This window comes from Pseudorca crassidens, chromosome 7, assembly GCF_039906515.1.
Source record: "Pseudorca crassidens isolate mPseCra1 chromosome 7, mPseCra1.hap1, whole genome shotgun sequence".
NCBI lineage: Eukaryota > Metazoa > Chordata > Mammalia > Artiodactyla > Delphinidae > Pseudorca > Pseudorca crassidens.
Genome location: NC_090302.1, coordinates 21,117,629 through 21,129,965, shown reverse-complemented (window position 1 = coordinate 21,129,965; position 12,337 = coordinate 21,117,629). Strand labels below are relative to the sequence as shown.

Sequence of the window (12,337 nt, the reverse complement as noted above, 5' to 3'; positions counted from 1 at the left end):
ATGAACCTGGGCCACGGCCGTGAAAACCCGGAATGCTAACCACTGGACCACCAGGGAACTCCCCAGCACGTTGTTTCTTCATTCGTCTTGCAGTATAATGTTCTACTGTGTGACCACACCACTGTTGACAGTCATGTGAGTTTTTTTTCTAGTTTTGGTTACTATAAATCTCTGCTGCTGTGGAGATTTTTTTAAAAATTTATTTCATTTATTTTTGGCTGTGTTGGGTCTTCGTTGCTGCACGCAGGCTTTCTCTAGCCATGGCGAGCAGGGGCTACTCTTGTTGCGGTGCATGGGCTTCTCATCATGGTGGCTTCTCTTGTTGCAGAACATGGGCTCTAGGCACACGGGCTTCAGTAGTTGTAGCACTTGGGCCCAGTAGTTGTGGCTCGTGGGCTCTAGAGCACAGGCTCAATAGTTGTGGCTCCCGGGCTTAGTTGCTCTGTGGCATATGGGATCTTCCTGGACCAGGGCTCCAACCCGGTGTCCCCTGCGTGGGCAGGCAGATCCTTAACCCCTGTGCCACCAGGGAAGCCCGCTGCGGAGATTCTTGAATCCACCTTTTGATGAATATACATATGCATTTCTGTTGTGTTCTGGGAGTGGGAACTGTTGGGTCATATGATGTCTGAATGTTCATCTTCTAGATGCCTTTAAAGATCATTCCTAAGTGATGGAACCAAACACGCTCATGGGGCACACAGCCAATAAACAGGCTTTCCATCCTATCCAAAGATTCACTAATTAGACTCAGTGCCAAGGCTTCCAGTACTTGTCAGCGGAGTACCTTCTCCAGCCCAACCTCTGTAATGGATAGTGACCACAAAGCCGTATACACACAGCCACACGCTCCAGAGATGGCTTGTGAAGAAAGCCAGGTTAACAAGTAGCCCTCGGTGCTGGCAGCAAATTATATTTCTGTGGCCAGGTGAGGCCCAGCTCCTAGGAGCCTGCAGGGCCAGCCAAAGAAGTTTGGGGGCTTGGGAAAATATCTACTCCACTGTGAGGCTCTTTACAGCCAGACCTATGACGTGAATCTGTCAAAAGATAGTTTAGTTCATCTGAGATCTTCTCCCAAACTGTAAGCACCTGGTAACTGCTCAATAAAAATAACACTAAAAGTTTAGGGCAAAAGGACCCAGTAATAGAATTTTGTAAGAGAAATCTGCCTATCTAAGCAACTTTTCAGCAAACAGGAAAATTTTCCAAAGTAAGAACTTAAAAGTGCTATTGACAATAAGGGGCATGTCAATTTACAATTTAGAGAAATGGGTGGAGCTATGAGTACAGTATTTTGTTTTTTAAGGTTTGTTTAGTCCTTTTTTTTTAACGTTTTTATTGCAGTATAATTGCTTTACAATGGTGTGTTAGTTTCTGCTTTATAACAAAGTGCATCGGTTATACATATACATATATCCCCATATCTCCTCCCCCTTTCGTCTCCCTCCCACCCTCCCTATCCCACCCTTCTAGCTGGGCACAAAGCACCGAGCTGACCTCCCTGTGCTATACGACTGCTTCCCACTAGCTATCTATTTTACATTTGGTAGTGTATATATGTTCATATATACACTACCACTCTCTCACTTTGTCCCAGCTTACCCTTCCCCCTCCCCGTGTCCTCAAGTCCATTCTCTAGTAGATTTGCATCTTTATTCCTGTCTTGCCCCTAGGTTCTTCTTTTTTTTTTTTTTTTTAGATTCCATATATACGTGTTAGCATATGGTATTTGTTTTTCTCTTTTTGACTTACTTAATTTTGTATGACAGACTCTAGGTCCATCCACCTCACTACAAATAACTCAATTTCGTTTCTTTTTATGGCTGAGTAATATTCCATTGTATATATGTGCCACATCTTCTTTATCCATTCATCTGTTGATGGACACTTAGGTTGCTTCCATGTCCTGGCTATTGTAAATAGAGCTGCAATGAACATTGTGGTGCATGACTCTTTTTGAATTATGGTTTTCTCAAGGTATATGCCCAGTAGTGGGATTGCTGGGTTGTATGGTAGTTCTGATTTTAGTTTTTTAAGGAACCTCCATACTGTTCTCCATGGTGGCTGTATCAACTTACATTCCCACCAACAGTGCAAGAGGGTTCCCTCTTCTCCCCACCCTCTCCACCATTTATTGTTTGTAGATTTTTTGATGATGGCCATTCTGACTGGTGTGAGATGAGATCTCATTGTAGTTTTGATTTGCATTTCTCTAATGATTAGTGATGTTGAGCATTCTTTCATGTGTTTGTTGGCAATCTGTATATCTTCTTTGGAGAAATGTCTATTTAGGTCTTCTTCCCATTTTTGGATTGGGTTGTTTTTTTGATATTGAGCTGCATGAGCTGCTTGTAAATTTTGGAGATTAATCCTTTGTCAGTTGCTTCATTTGCAAATATTTTCTCCCATGCTGAGGGTTGTCTTTTTGTCTTGTTTATGGTCTCCTTTGCTGTGCAAAAGCTTTTAAGTTTCATTAGGTCCCATTTGTTTATTTTTGTTTTTATTTCCATTTCTCTAGGAGCTGGGTCAAAAAGGATCTTGCTGTGATTTATGTCGTAGAGTGGAGAACAGTATTTCTTATAGTCTGTAGACAGAATCATCATGAGCATCAGCTAGGACGTTGTTTAAGAAAAGGCAGATTCCAGATTCCCATCCCTGAATCAGAACCTCTTAGGTGGGCCTAGAAATTTGCATTTTAACAAGCACACAGGTGGTTCTTCGGCACCAACTCCATGATCTGTATTGCATTCCCCACCTTACAGGGTCTCTATGCTTTCAGGGGAGGAGCTTCTACATGGAAAGGTAAAACGATCCTATCACTTACCCACAAGCCTCTCTGCCGGTTCTGGGGCAAATTCTAATTTCTTGTTTGCAAAACTCCTCAGATCCTGGCCTCAAGTGGAACTGCTGGCTTTTGCTTTTTCCCGGAACATCACTGGCTGAATTAAACTGTGCACACAATTTTGCCTCTGTTGGCGATAGTGCCGTCTCAGTTGCCCCTCTTGTTTGAGGCAGCCCTCTGTGGCCTTCTACATGTCACTCTGAATGCTCTTTGAAAACCTCCTTTGTCCTCATCAGCCATCCACTTCAGAAGTGGTGGTGTTATTTTGAGGCAGGGTTTGGGATGCCACATAAAATAAAGCTATGATTGTATTAAAAACCAGAAGAGGATAAGCAGCTAACACAAACATGAATAAGGCCTAGACACATGCTGTACCAGGAGAGAGAAAGAAAGAATGCTTCGTTGTGACTCTGCTTTGTTTTTAAGGTCTGGGTCTCATGCAAAGCCCTGATAGACTCGCTATGAGGTTTTGGGATTCTGGCTTGGCATACTTACTGAATTCTGGGGCCCAAGGCCCTGTCTTCTGAAAGGTTCCAGCCTAAGTGCCTAAGGTTCCTTGTGGACAGGAATCGGGGGTTGGGAGGTGGGGGAAGGGCCCATGCTGTGTTCCTGGGTTCTGGTGGCATCTCCCCGTACCCCACGCACACACATCCGGTGCATTTTCCTCAGAGATGAGCCCTAGAAACCGAAGCTTCCCTCCATACATTCCAATAAACCCTACAACATTTTGCTCTGATACAGAAACTTCACGTTTCCTCCTCACCACCGTGTTGCTTTGAAAACTTTTAGTAAAAGCACAGTCACATAGTCTGGGACACTTGCTCTGTTTCAGTGACAATTTCCCCCCACAAGGAACACTGAAATACAACAGGAAATAGTGAATATGAATAGGCAGTCCTGGGCTAAATTTGACTGGTGGAAACTTTATCCTAAAATGTTTTCCATAGAAATTCACTTTCTTTAGTTTTGATGACTACCCACTGGATCATTGTGGCCACATGCCATTGACCAACGAGGAAACTGGAAAATAAACTTTCATATGGCCTTTCAGGAACTCTGTTTTGTTTTTGTTTTTTAAACGGTGGGAGCATAGAAAAATGATACTCTGACCCAAAATGAGCAAATAGAGGAGTTTGGAGAGAGCATGTTTATTTATGAAAACTTTATGATTATCATTTCATAAGAATAGTAGAGAAAGCATGAGAGAGAGGGAAAGGAAGGGAATTAACATTCAGGGAGCATCTATTCCATGGCAGCATTTGGCTGGGAATATTACATACCGAAGGCTCTTTCATTCTCACAACCACCAAGTAAGGTAAATATTATTACCTGCTCTCTGTCCTTCTTTTTGGGTCAGGAAGCAGGTTCGTTTAGGTAACTTGCTAATCACCCACTTATATTTAGCAATCAGGAATTCAGATGTGGCTCTCTTTTCACTCTTCCCTGGCATCTTGAGGAGAACGCTGTGTGGAGTCTTAATAAAATGAGATCTCAGTTGTGGGAAGGTGGCCTGGCTATTAAAATAAACAACATCATTCAATTAAAAAAACCTATGTTATACATCTATAGAACACTCATTTCTAGTTATATTCATGCTATTTGTTTTAATCAGAAGAACAAATAATAGGGTCTGTTGTAGTTGTAAGCAGCCCTTGAATATAAAAGTATTAATTTTACTCAACTCCAAGAGGACCGGACACCGGCATTCCTGTGAGGTAGATGCAGCATTTAAAAAACTGTTCCCAGTGTCCTCTGAGTTCTGTTTTCCCCAACCAGGGCAGACCCACGTGGGGGAGAGAAAAGATAACTTGAGGACTGAGGCCGGATGACTTAGACCAGGGGAAATAAGGGAAGGTCTCTGAAGCTCAGTGAATCCCTGGATGATATTTTGGGTCAGCTTCAACTCTTGGCATTCTCCTCCTGCTGAAGTATCACTTGTTTCTTTAGAAGAAAAGGGTGGTGGAGACCACAGTGAGTCCCGACTTCAAGATTAGTCAGGTAAAATTGGACGAACCTAAAGAGTTTGGGAATAGATCGGAAAAATGTGCTCCCTTACAGCGGGCCTCCTCCCCATTACTCTTCTAGTATCAACTTGTTCTTACATGGGCTGATGGCCTCTACTGACTTGGCCCTGAGCACAGAAGCTGTGAAGCCAGGTAAGGTGGAAAAAAGAGGTGAACTTCCACCCTCAAATAGCCAAGTAACGCCTTGACTATCTCCATTCTGCTAGCAAATAAAGCTCAGAATCCAGCCCAGCCAGAGGCTTGGAAAGGAAGCACAGAAGCATGAAAAATAAAAACGGGAACCTCACGATTCTTTCAAACGGCAGTTTGGTCAAGGTGTGAGTTAAAGAGTCATAGATCATGTGTAGCACTCCCTCTTTATTTACTGATGCTCACTCTTCTGAGGTTTAACCTTACATAAACCCGGTGAACTGCAGAAGCAAGATGGCATGGGATCTCAGCGTGCATTTGAAGAAACTCCACACTGCGTCTTTGAATTTCCTTCTAGGTTCCCCGCCTGATGTCTCGATCTCCTGGGAGCCTCATAACCTTTTTACGCCACTCTTATAAAATGTGTCATAATTCCTCTTATCCTGGGTTATTTCAGAGGCCAGAAGATCCCGACGCACGTGCGTGTCCTAAAGCCCCCAGCCCCAAGCGTGGCTGCCCCTGGGCGCAGCAGTAAACGCGGGTGGAATGGAACAGGATCCTCCAACGTCTTTTTCCACCTCTGATTTCCGTTAAACATTAGCTCCGGGGTCTGCACGCAGCCCCCAACGGGCCAGGAGGCGAGCTTGGACTCTCGGTGGACAGCGGCGGAGGGCCGAGGGCGCACTTCCTGCGGGACGGCGGGAGAGGGCGGAGCTGCCCGCCTCCCCCCTCCCCTCCCCCGCTCTCCCCGCCCCCTCCCCCTCCGTGGGCTGCCGGGGGCCGCGGGGGCGGGGCGGCGAGCGGGCTGGGCGGCGTGGCGGGGCGGGCTCGGCGCCCTGGCTAAGGTGCGAGCGGGTCCGCTGCGGGCTCCGGCGCGGAGCGGAGTGGAGCGGAGCGGAGCAGTCCGGCCCAGCCCAGCGCAGCCCGGCGCGGGCATACGCGAGCCGGCGGGTGGCGGTGGCTCCCAGCCCGGCTGGTGCTGGGCCTCCGACCGAGCTGCGGCGGAGCGGGGCCTTGGCCCGCGCTCTGGGGAAGCCCGCCGCGGCGGGCTGCAGGAGGAAGCGGCGGCGGCGCGTCCCGAGCCGTGCGCGCCATGTCGGGCGGGCCCCCCAAGGCCCTGCCGTCCACTGGGCCCCAGTCCCTGCGCGACATGCCGCACCCGCTGGCCGGCTCTAGCAGCGAGGAGGCCGTGGGCGGCGACAGCACGCCCAGCCCAGACCTGCTGACGGCCCGCAGCTTCGGCGACAAGGTGGGGCGCGCGGGGCTGGGGACTGGGAGGTTCGTTTCGCTCCCGAGCGGGATGAGGGATCTGGATCTGGTCCCCGCTGGGCACCGGGCCGCGCCCACTCTGGCGCCCCTTTCCGGGGGACAGGCTTGCCCTCGCCCCAGAGCCTTGGGGAAAAAGCGTCTCCTCCCTATCGCCCCCTCAGGGTCGCAGCCTCTGGCGGAGCGGCCAGAGGGGACGGGCTTGCCCGGCTGGTCGCGAGGCCAGTGACAGCTGGTGGGGAGGGGTCCCGCCTGCCCGCTGTGGCTGGAGGCGTGCGTGCAGTGCTCAGAGCCTGTGTCCTGGGATGGGGTCCCGGTTCCTCCAGGTGCATCTCTGAAGACTGAGCTGCCGAGTCACTTGTAGCTCCTCCAGTTTGCTGCGACTGCAAAGAAGCAAGAGTTAATGGTTTTCCGTGGTCTTACTGCCAGAGGCTTCTTACCCCTGTCTGTCATGGGGGCAGTGATCTTTGTTTAGGTTTGCTTTGTGCCCTGAGGAGTCACCTGACTCCGACCCCAGCCGGCAGCGGGAGTAGAGTGGCCCTGGGGTTTTCTGTCTGGGGCTCCATTTACCTCTCACTGTCTCCCACGCTGTTTAGGTTTGGCAGAGGCTGGTTTTGTGGCTGAAGGGAAGAAAGGTCGCCCTTTGACCTTTTTTGCGTAGAGGGGGGGCTCCTGATTTTCTTAGAGCAGCATATGACCCTCCTGCTGCTTTGAGAGACAGTGAGGGGTTAGGGGCGGCATCTCCCTTCCCCCCCTCCCCCCCGTTGCCACTTCAGCTGTGATCAGGACTTGAGCTGATTGTATCAGCGCTGCTGTTGCCACTTAGTCAATAATTGCAGAAATTAGAATTGTTCTCCACACCTGTGATCAGGTGTAAATACTAAGTGAATGCCTCTTAGTAAAATACTAAGTGAAGGGCTCCTTGTCCCAATACCGAATGGAATCAGGAGACCCAAATTTCTTCCCCCTTAGATGGGAGGGCATGTGGTACAGTAAAAATGAGTGTGAGTGCACTAAGCAGTCAAATTAGCCAGGAAGTGGGAATTGATGTACCTTCCCAAGAGGGTTCGTGAAAGCAAAGAGTGGGGCAAGTTGCGGGGGGGGGGGGGGGGAGAGGCAAAGCATTAGTAGCAAGTAAACTTTAAAAAGCTAATAAAACCAATGGATTGAGCAGCTGGGGGTGTGTGTGTGTGTGTGTGTCTTTGTAAGTATTTCTCTTTATTTTATAGAAGATTATAGACTATATGAAGGCTTGAGTCGCTTGGAAATACCTTGCCCATATTTGACACTCAATAAGTAATTGTTGAATGAATAATTTGCTTTCTTTGTTTTTGTTTTTGTTTTGCGGTACGTGGGCCTCTCACTGTTGTGGCCTCTCCCGTTGCGGAGCACAGGCTCCGGACGCGCAGGCTCAGCGGCCATGGCTCACGGGCCCAGCTGCTCCGTGGCATGTGGGATCTTCCCGGACCGGGGCACGAACCCGTGTCCCCTGCATCGGCAGGCGGACTCTCAACCACTGCGCCACCAGGGAAGCCCAATTTGCTTTCTTATGTACAGAGAACTTGGTCCTATGTGCATGTAGGATAGGAATTGAGGTTAAACTTATAATTTTTTTCTCAGGTCTGTGTAGGATAGTGAATTAATTATATATCGCTGTGTAACCAATTACTGCAACATTTAGCATCCGAAAATAGTGTCTGTGGGCCAGAAATCTGCAAGCAGCTTAAATCTGGGTGGTTCTGACTCAGGTCTTTCATGAGCTTGCATTCAAACTTTGACTAGGGCTGCAGTCACTGAAGACTGGGTTGGGGGTACGTCCTCTTCCAAGCTCACTCTCTCGGCTGTTGGCAGACCTTAGTTCCTCTCCATAGGGCTTCTTGAGGTGGCAACTGCTTTCCCCCAGAGCAAGTGATCCAAGAGATGGAGAGATCCCAAGACTCAAACCACAGTCCTGTGTAATCTAGTCTCGGAAGCGACATATCTCTGCCGTATTCTGTTGGTCACACTGGCCATCACTGGTACAACCTGGGAAGAAGGTATGAATAATACCAGGAAGCGGGAATCATCGAGGTATCTTGGAAGCTGCCTGCTACAGAAGGCTCTTTTAAATATCTGCTTAATGATCCATTCTTGGAGGACACCTGATGCAGAAGTGTGGGCATTTTGCTACTAAGTCCTGGGAGGACAGATGCCCCGTATCCCTGAGATCTAGTTGGTGGACAGGAAGTCGAGCCTAAGTCTAATTACTTCTGGCTTCCTTCACAGGGACAGTTCCATGAGAGAGATGGTCTTGAAGGCATTATTATTAATTATTGAATATTTAATAAGTCTCCTTAGAGCTGCGAGGAGCATCAAAATGACATGACTCCCAAAGGCCTGATTTATAGTTAGCCACTTTTCCTTAGAGGGCAGTATAATTTCTTCCTCTGACTGGGAGTAACATTTTCCTTGAATCTTGGCATACACATATGTTCTCGTAACTCTGGAGAAATTTCTGCAGAGAGAAGCTACCAAGCAACAGAGGTGAGTCAGGACCAGTGGAAGGAAGCCTTCCCTTTGCTCTTTCTCTTGCCCAGGAAGTGTGGGGTTCACCGGAGGGGAGGTAGGAGCATTGAGTGCTATGGTCTGTCTTTGAAAAGAAGCCTGTGTCTTCTTGCCTTTTACAATGGACCTTGGGGTTGTGATCCTGGATGCCTGATTCAGAGTCAGTTCTGAGGGTTTGACAGGCTGCTCATAGTGCAGGGTTATTGTATTATGCAGAGGGGAATTGCTGAGGTGCCACGAACAGGAAAGCCTTTCGTCTCGGTCCAGCGGACACTTCTCAGTGGCCTCTGGGGTTCTGGGAAGGAGGAGAAGACCAAATGTCATGGCCTCTTCATCCACAAAATTGAAAACCATTCAAACCATGGTGTGAAGGGAAGAATCTTTTCTATCTACCAAGGGTTGCTAGGAATTCTTTTGACGCTGGCTGAACTCCCCAGGCCTTCTAGCCCTGTATCTTTCATCTCCACCTGAAATGTAAATACACCACTTGGCCCTTTCTGTCTTTTTTTGCTTTCATCTGCAAACCACTGGGGGCTTGCTTCTCCCCTGACTCAGCCTCTAACTCCTGTGTACCTCCCAAAGCCTGACACCAAGCCCTCTCAAGCCCCACCTGTGGTTAACACCTCTACCCACATCCTCAGTCTCTTCACTGAACTCTTCCACCTACCTCCTGCCCCCTTAAGTCACTGCTTCCCCTGAAGTCTTCAAAATGGAGGTGTCTTTTCCTCCTACACTCCACTTATTTCAGGTTCAGGAGATGCGGGTCAGTAGTGTCCTTTCTCTCCACTGCCTTTTTTTTTTTTTTTTTGGCCGTGTTGGGTCTTTGTTGCTGTTCGCGGGCTTTCTCTATTTGCATTTGCGGCGAGCGGGGGCTACTCTTCGTTGCGGTGCGCATGCTTCTCATTGCGGTGGCTTCTCTTGTTGCAGAGCACGGGCTCTAGTCTTCAGTAGTTGTGGCACGTGGGCTCAGTAGTTGTGGCTCACGGGCTCTAGAGCGCAGGCTCAGTAGTTGCGGCGCATGGGCTTCGTTGCTCTGCGGCATGTGGGATCTTCCTGGACCAGGGCTCGAACCCGTGTCCCCTGCATTGGCAGGTGGATTCTGAACCACTGCACCACCAGGGAAGTCCTCTCCACTGCCTTTTAACGATCAAGTGCTGCCCCTCTGAGGCTCATGTCATTGTATTTACTCACTCAGCAAATATTTGAGGGCCTCCTACGAGCCAGGCACTGTTTTAGGAACTCAAATGCACCAGTTGAAAACCCCTGCCCTCATTGGGTATATTTTAGTGAGTACATACTATTTTATGTAATAAATGCTGTGAAAGGAAGAAAAAGTTGGGGGGAAGGGAGTGTTCAGGATCACTGGCTGAAGGGAGGCAGCTTCAGTTAGACGCTACTGAGAACTTGAGATTTGAGCAAAGACTTGAAGGAGGTGAGGCAGTTGGCGAGTGGATGTCTGGAGGAGTGTCCTGGTGGAAGAAGTGGCCAAAGCAGAGGCCTGGCAGCTCCTGCCCGTGGTGACGGGGACTACCCTAGAAGCCAGTGTGGTTGGGGCAGAGTGAGCAATGGGGAGTCCTTGGCCAAGGGCTGGGAGGAAGGGGGCCACATACTCTGGGGCCACTCTGGGAACTTTCGCCTTTACTTTGAGCGCCATTGCAGGGACTTGAGCAGAAGGAGGGTGTGATTTATGTGTTGAAAGGATCACACAGGCTGTTGAATTGAGAATCCTTTATTTGACTATTCCACTGAATTAGGTTTCTTTTCTGTCAAAAACACATAAATCAAATGCAACCTGGCTGAAGAAAAGAAAAAAATCTATTGGCTCATGTTGAAAAGCCCCAGGTATTTTGGCTTCTGGAGTGGCTGGAACTAGGTATTCAAATGATGCTGGGAGTCTGTCACTTTTCATCTCTTGACTCTGCTTTCTCCTCTCTGTGTTAGCTCTGTTCTCAAGCCGGTGAAGGGATATAACTTTGCAACTCCAGCAGAAAGAGAGCACCTCTTTCTTGATAATTCCAGCAAAAGCTCTGGGCTAGTGTCTCCTGGGCCTAAATTGGGTCAGGTGCTGAAGCCAGTCTTTGTAACTCTGACTGCCCAAGGCCTGGACCAGGTCCTTATCTTTGGAGGGTGGAGAAGGGAAGTTTTTGTGTGTATGTTTTAACTGTGAAATATAAATATGTGAAGTATAGAAATGCATCTGTATTAATAAAATGTATCTGTACAGTTTAAAGAATAATAAAATGAACACACATAAAGTTAAGGCATAGACCCTTACCAGTATTTTGGAAGCCCTCTCTGTGCCTGGGGAGGAAGGAGGTGGTTTCCAAAGCAAAGTCAGGATGCTCCTCCTAGAAGGAGGAGGAACGAATGAATGTTGGACCAGCATCTATTGTTTCACAGATGTCCATTACAGACCTTCCACTGCCTTCTTTGCTGTCACTTTGTAACTTCCCTGTTTCTCTTGTTCATTAAAATCTTGAAACCCCCCAACTAACTGTCTTCTCAAATCATGCCTTTACTTCAGGGGACTCTGTCCAGCTCTCTAAAACTATCAGTTTCTTGACCTTTTATCTAGTCACCTTTCCCTTTTTTCCAGTTCATTTGCCCTCTCCCCCGGCCACATCCCTGCATTATAATACCTACAACTGTTCCTGCCCTGAAATAATGCCATTACAAAGCTCTCATCTTGCAGTGCCCTCCTCCCAGTCAGTGAGAACTGCCTACACCTGTTCCCTGACCCCTTGTTTTCACCTGCCTCCTTTAGATTCCACGGCTTAACTTGTCAGTTGCTCCTGCCACTGTCCTTTACGCAGTTCCCTTGCGCTCCTTTTACATCCAGCTTGGGTCATTCCATTTGTTCCTGTCTTTTGCCTGCACTTCAGGTGTGGAGGTGCCTTGAGAGTTGCTGCCAGTGTAACCTCACAGCTTCCAAGCACAGTTGGGGCCTCGGTGGTGCTGAGCCATCCTTTCTTTCTTTTTTTTTTTTTAATGTGGGATCCTAGTTCCCCGACCAGTTGCCCGCGCCCCCTGCGTTGGAAGTGCAGAGTCTTAACCACTGGACTGCTAGGGAGGTCCCATGGGCCATCCTTCCTTTCCACAGAGGCTCCCACTCTGTACCGTGGCTGATCTGAAGCTTTGCTCTGCTCCTCACACCTTCCACGCCCCTACCCCCCACCCCGTTCTGCTGATGGCCTCACTTTCTACCTTAGAGAAGATAGAAGCCACCGTAAAAGAACTTTCACCAAACTCAAAATGATCAGAATCTGTGGCCGCCCGTTCTTTGCCCCCGTTTGCTAAGGCTGATCCTGGAGTATGTGGCCTGCCCCCTCTGGCCTCTAGAGACCCTGCTGTCACTCCTGTGTCTTCAGACTATTAACTGGCTCATTCCCATCAATTTTTTTTTTAAATTTTTAAATTGAAGTATAGTTGATTAACAATGTATTAGTTTCAGGTGTACAGCAAAGTGATTCAGTTATATATATATCAGTATAAAACTGAATCACTTTGCTGTACACCTGATGTATATATACGA

At 48.3% G+C, this 12,337-nt stretch overlaps 1 protein-coding gene across 12 annotated transcripts in view; it reads left to right on the top strand.

Annotated features, from left to right (window-relative positions):
* Window positions 1–5,827: 5,827 nt before the first annotated feature.
* The window catches only part of SNX30 (sorting nexin family member 30), a 120,857-nt gene continuing 114,347 nt past the window's right edge, over window positions 5,828–12,337 (top strand). For 7 of the 12 annotated variants that reach the window (XR_010944899.1, XR_010944901.1, XR_010944900.1 and 4 more), the window contains exon 1: window positions 5,832–6,244. Coding sequence is in view for 2 of the 12 variants with exons in the window: in XM_067743640.1 (XP_067599741.1) it covers window positions 6,089–6,244 (156 nt within the window). In the remaining 10 variants the exon portion in view is untranslated. Of the gene's footprint in view, window positions 6,245–12,337 lie in introns of all 12 variants that reach the window. The other 5 variants (XR_010944907.1, XR_010944906.1, XR_010944905.1 and 2 more) reach the window with 3 other exon arrangements.